Genomic DNA, 21,375 nt, shown 5'->3' on the forward strand with positions numbered 1-21,375 from the left:
ATTGTCCTCCTCTGACATATGAAACCTGGCTGCTAATGACAAGAAGGAAAATTGTGTAAGGTGTAGGAAGAAAATTCAATTTGCCTTAGATGATGGCAGTGCTAAGTCACTTCAGTCATTTCTGACTGTTTGCAACCCCATGGACTGTAGCCTGCCAGGCTTCTCTATCCATGAAATTCTCCAGGCAAGAATATCCAGAGTAGGTTGCCATGCCCTCCTCCAGGGGATCTTCCTGACCCAGGGATTGAACCCATGTCTCTTATGTCTCTTGCATTGGCAGGCAGGTTCTTTACTACTAGCGCCACCCAGGAAGCCTATAAATGATGGACATTTGTAGAATATTTCTATCATACTCACAGTGAAAGCTGTCAACATTTAAAGTTTAAAACTCATAAAAGAGTTTATAGAGGCTTCTTATATTACATAGTGCAGCTTTGCCACCACCGATCTGCTCCTTTGCTCTCAGAGATCCAATCTTTGGTACCAAACCCTTCATTCTGCTCATAAGTTTTATCTCTTGTGGGACCAGAATCCCATTATAAAAACAGCTGAACTCAAGCCACAGGTGTGTGCCAGAGATAGAGTTCTCCTTATTAATATCTCCCATTAAAATGTCAAAAGTACAGAGAGTATATGTCATTTTCCTGGATGCTTTCCTTTTGTTTCTTTTCCTTCATGTCCATGGACCTAATTTTATTTTGCAGATGTTTACACATTTTGGATATGCATGAGGAAATATGAATAATGAAAAAATTCCTTACAAAAATATTATCCTATTTATTACATATTATATTGTGATTAGTGAACATGTTATCATTGAAAGTAGAAATCTGTTCTAAAAAACACACCCCATAAAGGCTGAACAAAGCTTTAAAATGTGCCAGGGAAAAATCAAATTAGAGGTAACTTGGTATTTTCCCAGTCAGTGTGTCTCCTGAGATTAACATAAAGTTTGCAGAGATCAACGCAGTGTTTTGAGAAAACAATGTTGCATTCTACAAATAAATGAAAAGATATTGAACAGAAAATATGTTTATGGGCAAGTCTACATTTCAAAATCACTATCTGGTATCTTGATTGTTAAAAAAGAAATTCTTGATACAAAGAAACAGATGATATTCTTTGTTTCATGCCTGGGAATCAGTATGCTTATTTCATATATATGTAAATTTTTTTCATTACATGACTCTTTGCTTACAAGTATTTAATCACAGCCACATTTTTTGGATGAAAAAGCTTATGAAAAACTGCACACAGTATTTCCATGCAATATTACTTTCCAGCAATTCAGAACTATGTGATATTAACACCCTATGGTAACTTTGGGCTCAATGACATGATATTTGGATGACGTTCACACTGAGTCTAACACGTACAAAATGTCTAGATATTTGTTGGTTCAGTTTGCATTTGGGATTAAAAAACATTACAAACATACATACCCTATTTCTAAACAACAACAAAAAGGGGGAAAAAAAATTGTCTAATACAACCCACCCAGAGCATACCCAGTAATCTCACTGGTGTGATTTTTAGCAGAAATATGTCTTAGAGACATAAAAGAGCTTCACATGCTACATCAAGAGGTTCTTTTCAATTTAACAGTAGCTGGGATACATTTTACATTAACATTCAGTTTCTCTGAAAAAGATCTAAAGGTAAACATTTTATGCAAGAGAAAATTAAACATATAATTCTTAAAAATATTTTATTAATTTTGAAAAAAAATGAAAGTAAAAGTATTAGCCCCTCAGTCATGTCTGACTCTTTGTGACCCCATGGACTGGGGACCACCAGACTCCTCTGTCCATAGAATTCTCCAGGCAAGATTACTAGAGTGAGGAGCCATTCCCTTCTCCAGGGGATCTATGCAAGCCAGGGATCGAACCCAGGTCTCTTGCATTGCAGGCAGATTCTTTACTGTCTGAGCCACCAAACATGAAGACTATATTACAGTGAAAAATGGGTTCTTAAGATCTTAAAAATTTCCAGAAAACATATTCTTAGAATTAATACTGACTGAAAACATCCATGCTAAAAGATAATATTTACCTTTTTAATTAACTTAGTGAAAAACAGTCTACAGTCTACAATTCTTTTCCTCGTGTTCTACTTTCTATAAAAATAAATTTGGGGGTCAGAGGTGAAATGATATGTGTTCCAGTGTTACCTATCACTCAGTAATTGAGCATTACCATTACGTACAAAGATTGCCCTCCACTACTTTTGTTCTAGAGGTGCTTGTGACTGTAAAATGAGAATTTCATGGGGTGCTATCAGATGCCCATAATCCTTGAAGGCAGGTATCTGAGATAAACCAGGCCTCAATTTTCTCCAAAGTGTTTATTTTAAACTTCCCCACAGTGATCGCTTCCAAGGGCCTCCTGGAGAGGCTGCGCAACTCTCTGCTTCCCTGGGTCACCTGACCCAAGAGACAGGCCCTCCTTCCCCTTCTTCCTTTTAGCTAAGTTTAATGCTCATTTTGAGAGATCTTTCTCATGAGAATGTTGCTCCAAGAAGACATTGTGTAGATCAATTATGCAGAACATATTTGTTTTGCAACTACAAAAAGGAAAAAAAAAATCAAGTTTACCATCCATCATAGGTTTTAAGTCAGTGATCTATTTGGCTATGTCTTAACTACTGCCTTTTCCGACACACACAAACACACACATACACACGTTCTGTAATAAAACTTAAGCACTGAAATCAGTGAATAGACATAGTTGAAGCTGACGTTTCTACTTGGATGGGATGAGACAATCAGATCCATTAGGTTTTCTTAACTGAGAAGCCCTATATAATCCATTAGAAGATATAGTGGGAGACGAGGTGGTTCATATGATGTTGTGCCCAATAAAGAAGAAATATTTCCTGTCAGTTTTTTGACGGGAAAAGCCACAAAACACCTAAAGAGGACTTTCCTAAGTCCATCAAGATACAAGCTCAAAGTATGACCACGATTCCATCATTAGCTGACACTCTATCATTTGCCTGAAGATTCACTGTGGAAATATATTCTACAATCAAACATAATTCAATTTTAAATTCCTTTGAAGCACTGCAGCACTTGTGCAGAACTGTAAAAAACCTCAGGCCATAAATTAGACCCTTTAATTTAATACAGCTGGTCAACAGCTCCTCATAAAATATTACTGCCATGGCCATCAAAATTGTCAATAGCCTTCAGTATCTTGTATGTTCAAGACACTCTGCTTTTTGTCAGGAATACAAACTTCCAGAAAACAATGTTTCTGAATAAAGACACAAGGTTGGTTTTCTGTGTGCCAAATGAGTGAAAACTTACTTAAGCGAGAAAAGTCATCTGACCTTCAGTTAATGCATTGCATCAACCCTATGCTAAATTATTCATATATATAATCAAAAAATCTTTACAACAACACTAGCAGATGCGTATTAATAAATACATATTATAGCTGAAGTTACTCTCAGAGATACTTCGAGCATCGAGGATAACATTGCCACCAGGCAATAATAAGGTCCAATCTTGAACCCCAAGCAAACATAATCCAACCAAAGACAGCAATATGCAAACTGGTGTTGCTTTGGCAGTTAATATATTTTAAGCAACTCTCTTCACTAGACATGGGAATCCCTATCACACTTTTCTATAACATAGTTACTAAATCCTTAATTTTGTGTTGTGGATTTCCTATGAATCTTATTCAACTTATGTACACTTAACTAAAAACACCAATTCACAACTATGGCAAAGTTTTATTTACAATTGGATGGTAAATAATACATTTGAAATCACAACTTCATGGAGAAAAGATTTCAACAATCCCTTAATTCAAGTCCCTTATTTTATAAATAAAACTGTACCCAAAGATTTCATACAACTTATTACTATAAATTTTGTATTAAGGACTTTTTTTGTTTTCTTATCCTGGGTTCATGGTATGGATTTGGTTCATTTAATTTAATCAATTGCTCATTCAATTTATATTCCATATTTTTCATATAGAAATGCATTATCCTGAGTATTGGGGAAATGATGTGAGATAACTAAATAGGACACATATAGTCTTAGCTGAAGAGGGAGAGATGAAGATTGAAGAGCATGCTGCGTTTGCCTGTGCTACTCTGATAAACTAACTTACAAAGCTCTAAAAATTCTGGTCTCTACCTACACCTTTTTCTTTCACTTCACTTACACCAGCATTTTGGCTTCTCATTGAACATTCAAGTTCAATCCTTCCTCAGGTCCTTTGCACTGGCTGTTTCATCTGTCTTCAGTAATCTTCCTCTAGATATTTGTGTGATGAGAAGCACTCTTATTTCCTTTGGGTGTGTACTGAAATAAAAATCTTAGACCATCTATTGTCACCCTAAATAAAATAAGGTAAAACAATACCTTGCATCTCAATATATTGATATATTTACTGTCTCTCCTTAGAAAGCTTCATGAGTGTACAAGCTTAGACTCTCCTGTCCACTGATATATTCCCACTACCTAGAACATAGCAGGACTTTAATAAATATCTGCTGCATAAGTCAAGTCAATGAATGAAACAGTAGAGAGATTTGCAGGCCAAATTCAAGATAATGCCAAGAAAATTCTAATAATACTAAAACACTACCATTATCCACCCTTTTGATGCTAAAATTTGACATCTTTCTAAAGGTCCTCTCCATTAAGTCATGCAGATTATGGGAAAACACTAAATTGTAGAGTTGTTACATTTACACAACACTTCACTTAAAACTATTCTGGTTATGATGCTTTAGACAATGACTCTTACATCTATTTGTAATTTGGAACTTTCATTCCTATATTCCAAGTTCAGTGGTCACTGGGCTGCATGTGTCAGTATGCTAAAAGAATTAGGCATTGCATTTTCCCCTGGAGAGGGGAATGGCATTGCAATCCAGTATTCTTGCCTGGAGAATTCCATGGACAGAGGAACCTGGCAGACTATAGTCCACGGGGTTGCACAGAGTTGGACACAACTGAGTGACTGATAGTTTCACTCACTCTCCCAGGACTGGCTGTCATGATAGGATTTATTATTGACATATCAAACACTTATTAAAGCCAGCTAGGTCACTGAACTTTTCCTAATTTCACCCTCCACAGTTTTTAAAGACACTTCTAATGATGCTGAGAAGGAAGCAGCCACTCATCACCTCTCACCTGCCCCTAACACAGGTGTCCAGCCTTTCCTCATCACAGGATCGCCTGGGGCACTTGCTACAGTAACTCCCAGAGCCTCCTTCTGGACCCTCTATCTGATTCAAAGGTCTGAGTTAGGAGGCGGCCATCTGTGATTTTCACAGCACTAGATCTACAACTATCAAACCTGAGCCTGCACGTGAATCCCTGGGAGGGCTGCTTAAAACACAGGTTACTCTACCTCTGAGTTTCTGATTCAGTGGGTCCGGGGCTTAGCCCAAGAATTTGCATATCTATCAAGTTCCCTTGCGATGCTCATGTTCCCAGTCCTGGAAACCACACTTTGAGGACCATTTCACTAGATTCTTCTTGGAACCAGGTGAGTTCAGAAGAAATGTTCATAATGCATTTCTCTAAAACAATCATTGGAATGATGGATTGTTTTTTCTCTAATGTTGTAATTATCCCAATTACGTTGTCACCTGATCATTTTCTGTAAGTCAGAAATCAGATTTGAACACACTTCTGTGACCTCTATGGAGAGGGAAATAAAGGAGAAGAAGCCCAATCTACTGCTTTGCTTTACTGAGGTTAAAAAAAAAAAAAAAATCGCAGAAACCAGGCAGATACAGTCACTGATATCTGGGTTGTACACTGCAAAGAGTTAACATCACAACAGAGTGGGACAGAGTAAGCCATCAAGCAAACACAGAAGGCTTTCAAAGTCTGTATTCCTGGGGCAGACTCAGATCTCTGCTATGTCACCACATAGCACCTAGTGGAATGAGCAAGGGCTAATTTTTAAACGCTGATCCAGGCACGCCCATTATTTAGAGATCCAAATTGGGCCATCGGGGCTTAAGGAATGGTGCTTCGCAGCTCAGTCCTGCCACTATAAACTCAGGCCGGTTGCATCACTACTTTCCATGAGGAATTTAAGGGGTGTGACTGCATCCTTTCCAACCCTGCATTCCACATGTGACAAAACTGATCCAGCTGTTTGTCTGAAAGAAATTCCTTGCTGTCCTTAAAAATTAAAAAGCGAGTGGATATCCGTCCTCCAGGGGCAGGTCTCCAGCTGGAACCTGGTACAGACGGTTGCGAAACACAGCCAGTGGCCTGGAGAGCATCTGCTCTGGAATTCTTACCTCGCCATAAGGGGGTTAGCCCCATCTTGCTTTTTGAAATGGCAGATTCTGGATGAAGGGTGCTGGCTTGGCCCAAAGCTCTTGAGAAGTGTTCATCCACTACTGACCCAATGTCTCCCTGGAAATAAGTGAAAAGGACACAGCGAGAGTTAAGGTACTCCATCTCGGCAGGCTGGTCTTTCTCCTCCTCCTCCTCATCCTCCTCCTCCTCCTCCTCCTCCTCTTGTTTGCTGGGAAGGGTGACTTCCAGAGAGTCCTGCATCTTGCTGTATACCGCTAACTTCTTCTGGGATGGAATAAACAAAACACAGTATCAAAGACAGTTTGTAAAAAAAAAAAAAGCATTAACTAGTTAACTGTTCACTTTTAAAAAAAAAAGAATCTAAATATTAACATATGTTCGCAAACTGATTCTTCTTCATTTGCTTTTCTCCATCTCCCCCACCCCTCTCCCCAAACCCGCTTTCTGCTTCCCACCCTGAAAAAAAAGACTGTTATTTCAGATTTGGTGGGGAAAAGGTGTCCTTTATCCCCTGGTATATTCTCAGACTGTGAAAGGTAGTTTGTTGTTGTTTTTCTTAACCTAGGTATACCAAAAGGAGAAGGAATTTTTAAAAGAGAAAGTGACAGATCCCTTCCACTTTTGTTCCCATTTTCTATTTTAAAGATTTAATGTGCAGCAACATTATGAGGATAGGGAGGAATAGAGAAGGAGGCCTCACTGCCTGGGGGAGGGGTGGAGAAGAAAAGAGCTTTTCATAAAGGAAATACACTAAAATAAAAACAGGAATGTAGCATCTTATAAAGGATTTGGCAGCTGTGCTCAACTCATTTCTCAAAAATCAAACTAAAATGACAAAATAAGCCTGTGTGAAGATCCATTTTGCATGGAACATATTTTTTAGATGTTCCACTTACCACCATTATCATAAAAGGAGGGAAAAAAGGTATTATGATGACTTACTGAAAATAATACAAGTACTAGCAATGGCTACTATGGCTTTCAAATCAAAATGAAAAACGCTTGATAATTTTAAAATATTTTCAAAATACATAATCATAGTTATAGAAATAGTTTATATTATGACTGATACTCATATTTATTACCCCATTTAATCTTTACAATCCTATAACAAACATTGTTATTATTGCTCTTCATATTTTAAAGATGAAGAAACTGAGGCACAGAGAAGTGAAGTAACTTGCAAAAGGTCACAGAACGTACAAGTGGTGGGCCCAGAATGAATACAAAAAATACACAGATGTACATATGCGTGTGCATGCGTGTCAGAGAAGGGCAGGGAAGGATATGGAGTGTGGAAAAAAATCACTAAAATGTTATGCTTTGTATTCTTTCTCTGGGTGGTAAGCTTATAGTTGTTATTTTCATATTCCTGCTTTCCAATATTTCCAAATATTTTCCATTGAGCACATATCACTTTTTTTCCATTTATTTTTATTAGTTGGAGGCTAAATATAATCAACAATTTCACTATAAATTATATATTAAAAGATATTGCTAAAATATTATAAAATTCATTATTTTAATGACAAAATGAGCATTCTATCATCTGTATATCTACAAAACCTGACCATTTGTTATGCCTTTGTTCTTATTTCAGAGAAAAATGCATGCTGGAAAGTGAATGTGAGTAGATAAGAAGTGGATCATTCTAGAATATCAGTAAGCATAGATTGTCAAATGTTATCAAAACACCTAACCCAGACTCTTAATGTTTCTAATGGTAACTACTAGCTTCAAAATCTATAGCCACAAATTATAAATGCATCATTCAAAAAACTGAACCCTTATCCCCAGCAATGAATATGTTGTTTTTATGTGAGGTAGGCTCTGAAATATTCAGGCACATTTCAAGCTGTTGGTTATTATTTAGGGCTATTATGTATATGTGTGTTTGCATGTGTGTGTGTGAACCTACATATACATACATAAATATATATATATATATATTCCTTTTTATTTAGTTTGTTTCAGTAGGGTTATCAATTCATGATGAATAGATAGTTCATTCCCTGTGAGTGAACATGCCTTGCTGATGAATAAGTGATTGTAATGACTGAATGGTTACAATATTCTTACAATCTGTTTTGCACAGATTTGAACATGTTTATGTTTAACTTCAATAATAAAAACACCATAGTAACATAGGTTATATATAAAATGAGAATATCGAACTAACTGACCTCTAAAGTTACTCCTGACTATAAACTCCATTATGAAGTTAAACAAATAGTATAATTTCTTGATGGCACTGTTTCTCTATTCACATGTGTATTTACCGAAGTTACACGATTTTAAGCAAATGCACACACTCTGCCGAATTCTCAGGCATGTTAGAAAGAAGCACTGTTTTTATATGGGGGAAAAAATTAAAACTACTACAGAGTGGCTTCACTGCCACAAGTGTTCAGTATTATCTATTAAATCGATGTCTTCTTCCCTGCTAATGTTCAGCTCAGAATCAGTTTGTGAGAGTCAGGCTTTGCATCTACTTGTTTCATTTGTTTAATTTTAGCATTTATTCCTTAAATGAAAGAGCCCTGGCTATGTTAATTATCTAAAGAAAGGCAATTATTTATTTTATCCCAATTAGCAATTGATACTTATAAAATAAGTTATATGTAAAAGACTTGAGAATTCCAAATCAAATACAAATGTAGTTTCCATTTGTATCCAAATATAGCATAGTATTATGATCAATAATGATGATAATAAAATATCTTAATTTTTACATTGATGGCAATTGAATTTAAGGTATACATTTTCAGTCTATTAAAGATTACACAATTTTCTAGCTGCTATATAATTTCATGGTTTTTTTTGACCAATTGTTAAGTGATTGGATACAAATAAATTAATCTAAAATTTGCACATTTTTCACTATGAAATAGGGACAGATAAGCAAAATCTTCCATTGTATCAAAATACCTTTTATTTGTCTATTTTCTAAATTCAGTTCTCTGTCAATGGATGCATTGATTCTCTATAATCTTTATATTCCCTATATATGATGTACATCTATATATACACATATGGTTTTATATAAATATATATTGAAATATTCCTTTCAAATATACACAATACTACATAAATATCTATATTATATGTCTTTATTTAAATACACTTGGGGGATTATTATAAAATAATTTTTTTTTCTCTCTCCTAGCTTTTTGGGGCATATCTTCTACTAATTAAATGAATTTACTAGAGAGTATCAAACAAATAAAATAGAAAAGGAGCCTATGACATATCAACCAATGGACAAGACATAAAACATATTTATTGTCACCTCTTGCACTTTTTTTGAGATAAAGTTGCATCAATTTTCACAAAGTTTAGTGAACCAATTAAATATTTACATTTATAACACAAGCACATCTATGACCTCACTATCAACATCACTGGTTAAAATAAGAATTCTAAAGTATCCGATTAGCCAGATAGCTTCCTAAAAGGCCAACACTGAACTTACACACATTTCTTAAACATTAAGTGTGAGCACGAAGAAAACGGGAACACAAAATTAAAACAGCAGTTGATTCAAATGCTGACATTCACACCATCCTAATCTTCCACCCCATTGATTCTTAAGCCCCGACTACCTTCTGTTATCTGTTCTGTGACTGTAAATCAATCTTTTGCCTTAAAAAAAAACTAAGTATGTTACTTATGTACACTGTTGCCATATTCTGTATTTACTTGGTGTATGCTGCTTGGAATGAAACTTCCCTAGCATTATCTTTGTTCTTGAAAAGAATATACAAAATTCAAAACATTGAAAATAAACCTCAAACCATCAGAACCTAGATTTCCTGAATCAAGGCTGAAAGGCAATGTGGTTCATATTTTTCTTAAAATGCACTATCACTCCCTAAAAATAGCCCAGTCTGTCAGAAGTATTCATGCTTTTCTTACTAGACACTTAAGAATTGTTAACAAAAATAAGTCATCAGGAGGAATTTCAAAGACTGCAAGTTGGCTTATTGAATGTACCCCTCATTGCAGAATAATAACTAAAGTTTTCCTCAGGTAAAATAAGCCTCAGTTAGATGAAACAATGACTGAGCTAACAGCCCCAAAGTTAAAATTAACTCTGAAAGACTGGAAGGCATCAGTGTGAAGAAGTCTGGCGAGGCAGCGCAAGCCATACCAAACCACCTCACACACTGCCATCAGAAACAAGAGAAACAAATTCTCACAGGAATGTGCCGGCGAAAGGATCTGTCTGACAAGAGAAAGACTTCCATGTCAGGAGCCAAATACCACTAGCTCCCCAAGGCTTAAGCCTACAAAATGCCAAATGATTACTGTGCATATGTGGAAACTTTTTCCTAAGGAAACAAAAATATTTTAATGAATCACTGAATATTTAGAAATAACTTAAAAAAAAAAATTTCTACTGACTATCTTCTCTAAGGCAATGGTTCTTTCATCCTGGCAGACGTGGTTAGGGCCTATAACAAAGGACCACGAACCCCTAGTCAATGTTTCAAAACTCTAAATCCCATAAAGCAGTGCATTGCTCTTTGATCATGTTTTTCTGAATGTATTTGAATAACAGATTTTAAAATCTATCTCGGAGAGACTTGAAGTTTTGGCCCTTAGTCTATTTGGAGGAGGGGGAATCAGGTGGCGGGAGGTCAGGGTGAGGATCAGGATAAGGAAGATAGTTCACAGAACTTTGATGTATTATGTTTCACTAACTCTCACCGGTGCACAAATATTCAGTCTAAATAATTATTCTCAATTTACATACGCAAAAGCTGATTTATTTGACCAGCATCTAACTAGTAAATGGCAGGGATGGGATTAGAACTTACTCCTGTCTGACTAGAAAGCATCTGCCAAGAAAACAGATTAAAGAAAATGAGCCTCTATATAATATTTAATTGAATAAACAAACAGAAGCCCACAGGCAGCATGGTGTCATATGCTAAGAAAAGTCAAAAGTTAGTTATAACATTTAAAAATTAGGAATGTGAACATATAAAAATATGGTTATTAAATAAAGCATTGTTTTTCAAAATATATGTATACCTAGAGGAACCTGCCCTTCTATACCTAGAAATGTGTTGTCCCCTTAGCAAGTCAGAAACAAAATAAAGTTTTTCTGAAAATACTATTTTGGAAATATGAGCAGAGTCAATTTACAAGATACATTCATACCTCAAGACTTGTTTGCTAGCTTTGTGTGTTTGCTTTTATTTTTCTTAACAGTAGGAGAAGCAAACCAAAAATAACACTGGCTCTTTCTGAGCACACTTGCTGCTCAATGATTCTGGTCATTATCAAAAAATCAAACCCACCCCCTTAAAGGACGAAAATTTTCCAGTTTTGAAGATGTCCAAAAAAATGTGCCACAGGCTGAGAGAGAATTTCAAAATTTGCATTCCCAAAATGTTTTAAGCAATGATCACATCATGAGGGTATGTGTTCTCTCTCAAACTGACTGCTTTGAATGAAACATTTCTGATGTATAAATTTCTGGTATGTTTGTATAATCCTATTACTAGATTTAGGGCATGATTTCACTTTTAAAAATTTATCTATTATTCATGGAATTGTCAGTGAATTCCTACTTTGTGTCAGTCATTGTGCAAAGACTTGAAGCCACAGAAATGATAGTCACAGCATTTGAGAGAGGGTTGTAAGGAAAATGATCAAGAGAACTTGAGGGTTTATCTACCGTAGGCTAATTGTCTAATTTCTCCAAGTAGCTAATATTCAAAAAATTTTATATGAGAAAATAAGACAAAGTAACACTGGGTAAATTACTAATTGCTTTTTTTGCTTATAAAGAAGCCCAGATGGGAAGGGAACACAGTAGAAAGAACAAGGATGGTTAAGGAGATTTGACCAAAACTAGTCCATAAATCTGGGTGAAGAACTGAAACCTCCTTTTGAACTCTGTGGGAGAAGGTGAGGGTGGGATGTTTCAAAAGAACAGCATGTATACTATCTATGGTGAAACAGATCACCAGCCCAGGTGGGATGCATGAGACAAGTGCTTGGGCCTGGTGCACTGGGAAGACCCAGAGGAATCGGGTGGAGAGGGAGATGGGAGGGGGGATCGGGATGGGGAATAAGTGTAAATCTATGGCTGATTCATATCAATGTATGACAAAACCCACTGAAATGCTGTGAAGTAATCAGCCTCCAACTAATAAAAAAATTTAAAAAAAAAAAAAAAAGAACTGAAACCTCGGGCCCTGAACTTCCTCTTCTGAAAATGAGGAATTTTGACTTGATTATCTCAGAGGTCTTGTATAATTCTGTGTCCTAACAAGCAACATGCTGGAGCTCTAGACAAACTCACACTTAATTTTGTTTCTTACATTGGCTGCCTCTTCTGATTTTTCAGGACTCTGGCCAAAAAACCCGACAGATCAGTGAAGACTAATTCTTTTGCAGACGTAGGTCATCTAGCTCAATTCCTAGGAATTAGTTTGGGTAATTCTTTTAGCTATCTTCACAGGAACCGGAAAGGAGGCATCCTTCGAATCCTCTCACCCCATCCACTAAGGACAAGTGTTTTGGCATACTAAAATAATACAGTTTTAAGAGAAAAGGACACCTGTTCACTTCAGGCCCTTCTTCCTCTCCTTTCTTTCCTTTTTTTTTTTTTCTTTACTAAAGTAGGAGACAAGTGAAAAATAGTTCAGTTACCCTAGTTCAGGTCATATTTGTAAATTACTGGCATAAATCTGATATCCACTGAAATATCTATAAATATGGCATTTATGACTTACTTCTAGCAGCAAATGTTTGTATCTAATGGTTCAAGGCATTCTTAGGGTCTTCCTAAATGAATAGTTAAAGTAGAAAACCAGATGCTGAAAGAGGTGCTTTTTGAAAAATTCAGTGAAAAGTTTTGACCAAAATTGTTTCCTTCACTGGTCTCTGCCAGAGTCGGGAAACTTAAGTATTAGAGAGCTTTGTTTCTTGAATGAAAATGTTTTTCCTAGAGATAATACCATAAATTGCTATATATTACTAGATTTATCAGTTTTGAGATTTCTTTTTAAAGCCAGCTGGAAATAGGGCCTATGAGAATGAGACTCAAGTTAGGTGTCCAGGTTTTAGAATAGCAGTCACTTAACTTCTCAAATTCACTTTAGAATCTGACTTAAGCATTCCAAGCATAATAGTTTTTTGTTTTGTTTTTGTTTTTTAATGTATTTATTTTTAATTGAAGGATAATGGCTTTACCATATTGTGTTGGTTTCTGCCATACATCAGTGTGAATCAGCCCGTAGGTATACATTTGTCCCCTCCCCCTAGAACCTCCCTTCCACCTCCCGCCCCATCACAGAGCCTGGATCTGAGTTCCCTGCGTCATCAGCAGATTCCCACTGGCTGTTTTACATATGGTACTGTATACGTTTCCATGCTATCTCCATTCATTCCACCCCCTCCTTCCCCACTCCCTGTGACCCCATGTCTGTTCACTACATCTGCATCTCCATTGTTGACCTGCAAATGGGTTCATCAGTACCATCTTTCTAGATTCCATGTATATGCTTTAATATACAATATTTGTTCTTCTCTTTCTGACTTCACTCTGTATAATAGCCGAGCATAATATTTTTCGTCTTACTGAAAATCCCCTTTGCACAGAAAGATATAAGACAGAAATGTACATATCTGCCCAACTGGGTCAGCACAGCATCTCTTCTGTCGTTGCCCAAAGAGGTACCATGAAGGATCATTCCACCCCCTGAGATGCGAGCCTCTACCAAGCATTAGGTAAAGAAGGACTTCCATGCTTTGAGAGAAAATATCCTCAACTTAAATTTCCACAGAATGCTTCCTTGTCCTGGCATTTGGTTTTCTGGTGAATGAAGTCTTACTGCATGTGATTTTATGGATTTCCAGCCTCCCTGTACTATCGGCATTGTAATCTCCATTTTGGTTGATTGCCAGAGACAACAGTTCAGTTTAGTTAGTTTAAAGTTTAATTTTCCTTCTGGCTTTGAATTTTCTGGCTGGAAAGTTATTGGGAGCAAAAGCTCTGAGGCACTTGAAGTTTCTCAGTCTCTACAGTCAAGTTATTTTGTGTAGTATGGAATCAGAGAGGCTGTTCTTTCTCAAAGAAGTCCTGTATGGACTCTTACAAATCCACTTAAGTCCTTGCTTACACTCGTAAGAAAATTAGATCCTCCCACTTAAATAAGTGGCCTGTGTATTGAAACTATTTAGAATGTAATTGTATGCTTTCCTCTTAATGAATCTAAGCTTATGTTAGAATAGCAATGATATATAAGTCACTTCAAGTTGACTGTTAATACCACTTCCTGAATATTATTTTCAAACAAATACATGTTCATTTGCTAACTGATATTCTGCTTCATCAACAAAGGATGCAACATGGATAGCAAAAGTCATTAGCATATTACAAATGCTTGCAAAGGACTTTGGAATGCCTAAACTAAAAACGTACACTACCAAGGACTTGGAAAGAATTTCAAGCCCCAAGGCCAAAGAATCTACTGCATATTAATCTTCTTTATCAAAAAGTTGATTTGGAGCACTAAAGACAAAAATAAGCCTATTGTGCAATAGCAAAAAAAAAAAATCTTAGGGGACCACATGGTATGGTGGAAAGATGCTATACTAGGGAGCAGGGGATCCGGTGGTCCTAATTTTGTCACCCATTAGCTCTGAAATCTTTACTCAGGCATTTCAGCCCTATAAACATGCATCTCTCTATCTGGAAAAGGAGGGGTTGAAGTGTGTTTTTCCAGGGGTTTTTCCCTAACAAACAGAATCTCGGAGAAATTTTATGACCTAACCAAGGTGGCAGAGGCCAGAGAAAGAGCTTGAAAAACCCCTTACAAACTTATAACTGGAGTTCTGTCTCCCAAGACTTTTAATTCTCTTAAGTGGAAGCATGCATGTACAGTCACCCAGCTGTCACCCTGGAAGAGGGGAGATTAAATATACTCATATATGAAGCCCAAAGTGTGACTGTTAAAAACCCCTATGCACAATTAGCGAACAAGGGTTATTCTCCTCTGTTTTTACTGCCTCGTCTATGAACTACCCAGTTCTGAAAGCTCTGCTTTAAGTATCTCCCTAATGTTAACATTATGGAAGTATGGGGGGAGGGGGCGGGAGATTTTAGACAACCGCAGATTGCCCGCATTTAAGATGAGGAATCCACAGAGTATGAAGGGAATTTATGATTTCACATTATTTCCCTCAGTTTTTCCTGACACATATCTTGATTTTTTTTTCTTCTTTTTTCCTACTCTCACTGTTAGGATACAAATACATTCCTTTCTGTACATGTTCTGCGGTGTCATCATGCCTTTGGAGCATGTGCTGAGAGACTGAGGAGATAGAGGAGTTCTCCTGAGGAGACAGTAGGGGCTGATGCTTTAGAGCTAGGAAGAAATGGTGGGCATGGGGACCAGAGAGCTTAGCAGCCCTCAAGAAACCCTGGCTCTGGCTCTAGAAACCACACTGTAAAATTTATGCACAGCCATGTGGTTTCTAGGAAGTAACGTCAAGGACTATAGAATTGACTCTACAGGTATATTTACATAAGGTGCTAACCTATTACCCACCAACAATGTATAGTATGTGCAAATAAAAAAAATAAAACTTAAAATTTCAAACATACACTGTGCTTTTAGGGGAAAAGCTGAGAGTACATATGCCTGGAGTATGAAGTTCTACTACTTCAAAATGAATTTTCTGCTATATAATCACACATTAAAAGGAAAATATACTTAAGTTTAAAATCCAGTGTAATAAACCATTATGACATAATAATTTACAAGGACTTCAGAGCTATATGGCTTTGAGGACAAAAAAATCAGTTCAAAGATACACTACAATAATTGAATATACAGAAGTGACAGAAAAACTTTGCTATTTTTTCTAACATTTTCTAAACGACGATTAAATTTTGTCACTCTATCACTTTTTCTGCTTCTTGTCCTCAACAAATCAATTTTTTAAATGTAGTAGGGCTTGTAGCTCTTATTTTTGTCTCTCAGGCAAGATGCTACTAGGGGTCACTTCCCATGTACAGAGAAAACAATCTTCATGGATAATAATGATAAAACCTTATGGAATGCAAAAACAACCAAAATATGTATTCTCAGATGACTAGGTTGAGGCCAAGTCAATATTAGTCCCACTTCACCCACGCACCACATAGTCTAAAAATGTTGTCAGCTTGATAACAATTTCCTGATTTAATCTTTTTTCCAACAGAAAATATAGGTCATCAAAATAAACTCTTGACAGTAAAAGAACAGTAGCTACACTACTGTCTTTTATTTTGCTAGCCAGTTATAGTCAAATAGTTTCTTTACCCCACAAAACAAAATAATCTCAAACAAGCCAGTGTAGTAAAAGCAACATGAAAACTTCAAGCACACTTCTCAACTAAGTTCTTAAGCTCAACTCAGCCTAACACCTACTTAAGCAATATCTACAGAAGCCCAAAGGGTAGCAGAAATTACTGTTTACTAATATGTGATACTCCTCAAGGTAGACATTTCAAGTGAAAAAGAAAGCTCATTTTTTGATTTGTTGATGGCCTTAGCAAAAGAATGCAATTTAGGAACTGAGTTCAGGGGCTACTGCAAAAGTTAGATAAGGCATTGGAGTCATTTTTTATTAAAAACTATATTTCATGATTAGTTATTTACAGTTTTTCTGGTACCAAACTTTATTTTTCTAGCTCAAAAAAATTATTCCAATTCTAATCCCCACTAGATATTCATATTTTAATGCAACTATTTCCACAATTCTAGAAAATAAAATCTCATTCAAAAGTAGTCTGCTAAAGTTATTTTTGATGGGGAAAAATACCTTTATGAATGCTTAGTAAAGTTTGAGTTTATTGCTCATCCATGTTACAATTGATAACTGAAGGCCTCTACAGTGTCTGAGATGGAAGAAAGGAAAGAAGAAGAGGGTGGTTCATCTGGAACAGAGTGTTCATAAAACACACAAAACATATCCAATGTCTCTTTGCATCACTTGCCTGACTTGGATTTAAATGGTTTTCTCCATTACTTATATCTTTTATATTAAAACCAAAGAATGTAAACAAAGAGCCTAAGTAAAATGTTTTAACCTATTACCCTTGACCACAAATTACAAAGCTTTCCCATTCCCCTCCCTAAAAGTAATCTTGCTTTTAAATGCTGAGGCTGATGAATATTAAAAAAATAAATAAATAAGAAGCCACAGAGTAAGGCTCCTTCCTCTTTTGCCCTAGTTGTCCTGGTTAAGCTCACACTGTTCGGCAGATGAATCTAGAGCATGTACCCTTCCAGAATCAGCTGAATTTCAGTCCCTAAATTATACACAGAAGTTATCATTTCTTTCCAAAGAGTAGCACAATAAATCTAGTAAAGAGACAGAAGTAGAGGAAATAAATTAAATGACCAGATTAATTAAAGAGCCAAACCCTGAAGACCACAATAAAACACAGGGTTTTTAAGAAATTTTTTTAAAAAATCAATAAATACTGTGGATGTTATTATTAGAAATGTACCTAGATCCCTGATAGGTATCTCCACCTCAGAGTATATAAATCACATTTTTTTAAGTCTCACCAAATCAACCCACCCTAACTCCCAGAGTCTGAGGACCCCATTTTGGTACACCCTGGCCACGTGCTCACATATGTACTTTATGTAGGCTGACTAACACTCTGTTGGCATTCAGAAAGGAACATCCAGGGATACCGAGTGCTAAATTCCCCAGAACCCTATTCTCCCTTCTAAAGGATCGCTATCATCTCCCTAGTTCCTGAACCCTTCTTATCTAACAACATTCAGTCACTCTTGGCATGGAGGAGATCCAGCATCCAGTGATCCAAGGTTACTTCTTGGCTGGGAAAGGAAAGGGTTCTGTCCAATAGACTGAACCATAGCACCTCTGTGCTTTGATGGAATTAAAAATAGATGAGGGATTTGGGGAATCAATCCTTGCCCCCTAAGTCACAGTATGGAAGAAGACAGACTTTACGAGAACTTCTAATAACATTTGACGAATATCATACTAGACCCATGTTCCACCAGAAAAGTCCCAGAAGAGATTCCGTGGGCTTACTATCCGGACAGCCTCCCCTATGTCAGTGACACATTTCATCCTCTTAACCAAGAAAACCCTAGTACACTCCACCTCTTCAAAGGAAACAAAATATTTGGTTTAAAGGAAGTGTACTCACATATTCTTAAAACAGGTGCCCTTGGAGAGCTTCAAAGAACTGAGCCCTAAGAGCTAGGGTCGCTATGACCACAGCTCACTGAAGCCCCCAGCCAGGTAACGTCTCACTCGGAATCCCCACCCGTCCACCTGGCTGCTCGTCCTCCCCGAAACTCTGCTCCGCTCTTCTCTTCCGATGGCTCTCTGTTCAAGGGCGCTCCCGCAACTCTCGGAGCATCCTCCGCGCCACCCATCCCAGAGGGCCGTCGTCGCGGGAGCCCCAGACCGATACTCCCCGCGCCCCTCGCCCCCGCCCCCGGCAGGCTGCCCGGTCGGTGACTCACCTGCTGGCCAGGTTGGGGCGCCGGGTGGTAACAGGCTGTGGGGCAGGTTGCAGCTGCCACGGGGTTGGGCAGATACTGGGGCGCTCCATACGGCTGGGGGTGATACATCACCTCCGCACAACTCATGGCAGCCGGGGCAGCGGCGGCCCCGGGGCTGCGGCCGCGGCTCTACGCGCTGGAGCGACGGGCGCCGCCGCCGCCTCTGTCGCAGCTCCAGCTGCTACTGCGGCCGAGGCGGGTCCTCGGCGGCCGCGGGCTCCGCGCGCCGCGCCGGCTCGGGAGGCGTTGGCAGTTAGCGGGGGCCCATGCGCGGGCACCCTCATCTTCAGCCCCTCCGGGTGTCCCCTGGCCTGCGCTTATATAGCGACTCGGGGACGCGATGGCCCGCCGCGCGGCGGGGACATGACAGCGCGGGGTTCGGGCGCCCACGGCCGCGCCAGCCGCTGCGGAGCGCCGGCCGGGGGTGGGCAGACCTGGGGAGCCGGGCTCTGCTTTGCATATACACAATGCACGCCCGGGGCTCGTCCTATCACCGGCGCTCCCGGCTGGGCGAGGACCGGGAGGCGGGGGCGCAGGGAGGGGGCTGGCCCGGGAGGAGAGCGAGCGCGCTCCTCTCCGGGGCTGACGCGGAGCTCGGCGAAGTTCCTCCAACTCGGCCGGCGGCGGGCCGGTCGCCCAGCAGGGGGACCCCGGGGAGGACCGGCCGCGGATTGGAGCGAAGTTGGAAGCCCTCTCCGCCTCCCGGCAGTGGGGTGGCGGTGGGAGGGAATGGTATGCGAGAGGCTCCACGCCCTTGGAAAGCTCCGCGGGTTCCCAGCCCATCTCCTGTCACCTGGCCGCCGGGGCGAGGGCTTCCCAGCCCCGAGATTTTACAGGAACACCAACGTAGAGGCCGAGGCTAAATGAAGGCCAAGTGTACTAAGAGGTAAAACAAAGCAGGCGCAAAATGAAGTGGGATTAGCTCCTACATTAAATATAACCATAAGTGCTAACTTCGTTGCAACAGCGCACATGCCAAGAAGGCAGCCCGGTTCTCTACAACCTCCGCTTTAAGTTTACACCTTCATGGTATGACCTCCTGTGGGATGTCAGCCTCTTCTGGCCTTTTCAGTCTGGTTTCCATAAAATAACAAACAGTGACACGCGATTAAACCCCTCCAGCTGTTGTTTAAAGATTTAATTGCAAGTGATTTACAATCTTCTCCAATATAATTGTATTTCAATATAATCAAGTTTAGTAGAAAAGAATTATACTTATTTTGTAAATAAGGAAAGTCTCTGACCAAGTATATCCCTCCCTCTATATGTAACACAGAACAATCTCTTTTTGTTTGCAGGAACTAGCCTTTGAGAAGTTAATCTGGATGTCAAATGTACTGATGTTCCAGACTGATGTGGCCTCCTAAAATTCACATGCTGAAGCCTAACGCCCAATGAGACTGTACTTGGAGACACAGTCTATCAGGAGGTTATTAAGGTTAATAAAGGTCATGAAGACAGGGCCCTAATCTAGGATCAATGTGTTTATAAGAAGAGGAAGAGATGCCAGAGGTCTGTCTGCTTTGGCAGGCTTGTAACACCTAGTGAGAAGCAAGTCAGGAAGAGAAACCTCACCAGAAACTAACTCTGTGGGTACTTTGAATTTTTAGCCTCCATAACTGTGACAAAATAATTTCTATGTTTAAGCCACACAGTCTGTGACATTTTGTTATGGAGGCCCTAGCAGACTAATACAGATGTATAGTACTAATATACTGTTTAGATTATTAGTTTTTATAAAATTATAAATATAAATGTGTGTATGGTTATGTATAACTAGCCAGACACACAAATATATCAATACATATACCCTCACACATGCCCTCCCTCAAACACTCAAATATACAAACTGTAGTAACTGGATAGGAATTGGTAGCTACTCATAGTAGCTCCTATTCACTTGCTCATTCTCTAATTGAATATTAAAAATATATTTATTAAGGGCTATCACCACTTAGACTTTGTCCTCTCTGTAACAGAGGATATGTTCCTATCAATTGTTGTTGTTCTTCAGTCGCCTACTCATGTCTGACTCTTTGCAACCCCATGGATTGCAGCATGCCAGGTCTCCCTGTCCCTCACCATCTCCGGGAGTTTGCTCAAGTTCATGTCCATCACATCGGTGACACCAACCAACCATCTTATCCTCTGTCCCCTTCTTCTTCTTCTGCCTTCAGTCTTTTCCAGCATCAGGGTCTTTCTCAATGAATCAGCTGTTCACATCAGGTGACCAAAAGATTGGAGCTTGAGCATCAGTCCATCCAATGAGTCTTCAGGGCTGATTTCCTTTAAGATTGTCTGGTTTGATCTGCCTACTGTCCACGGGACTCTCCAGAGTCTTCTCCAGCACCACAGTTCAAAAGCACCAGTTCTTTGGTGCTCTGCCTTCTTTATGCCCTACCTTTCACAATCATATATGACTACTGGAAAGACCACAGTCTTGACTATATGGACCTTGATCAGCAAAGTGATGCCTTTCCTTTTTAACATACTGTCTAGGTTTCTCATAGC

The 21,375-nt window shown here is 38.8% G+C and overlaps 1 protein-coding gene across 3 annotated transcripts in view; it reads right to left on the minus strand.

Annotated features, from left to right (window-relative positions):
- Positions 1-19,249, minus strand: part of VGLL3 (vestigial like family member 3) — a 54,354-nt gene extending 35,105 nt beyond the window's left edge. The window contains exons 1-2 of one of the 3 annotated variants that reach the window (XM_043892719.1): positions 18,826-19,249; positions 6,286-6,568 (exon numbers count right to left, since the gene is read on the minus strand). In XM_043892719.1, coding sequence (XP_043748654.1) covers positions 6,286-6,568; positions 18,826-18,951 — 409 coding nt within the window. In that variant the 5' untranslated portion in view covers positions 18,952-19,249. Of the gene's footprint in view, positions 1-6,285; positions 6,572-18,825 lie in introns of all 3 variants that reach the window. The other 2 variants (XM_043892720.1, XM_043892718.1) reach the window with 2 other exon arrangements.
- Positions 19,250-21,375: the final 2,126 nt, after the last annotated feature.

Source organism: Cervus elaphus, chromosome 31 (genome assembly GCF_910594005.1).
Source record: "Cervus elaphus chromosome 31, mCerEla1.1, whole genome shotgun sequence".
Classification (NCBI taxonomy): Eukaryota; Metazoa; Chordata; class Mammalia; order Artiodactyla; family Cervidae; genus Cervus; species Cervus elaphus.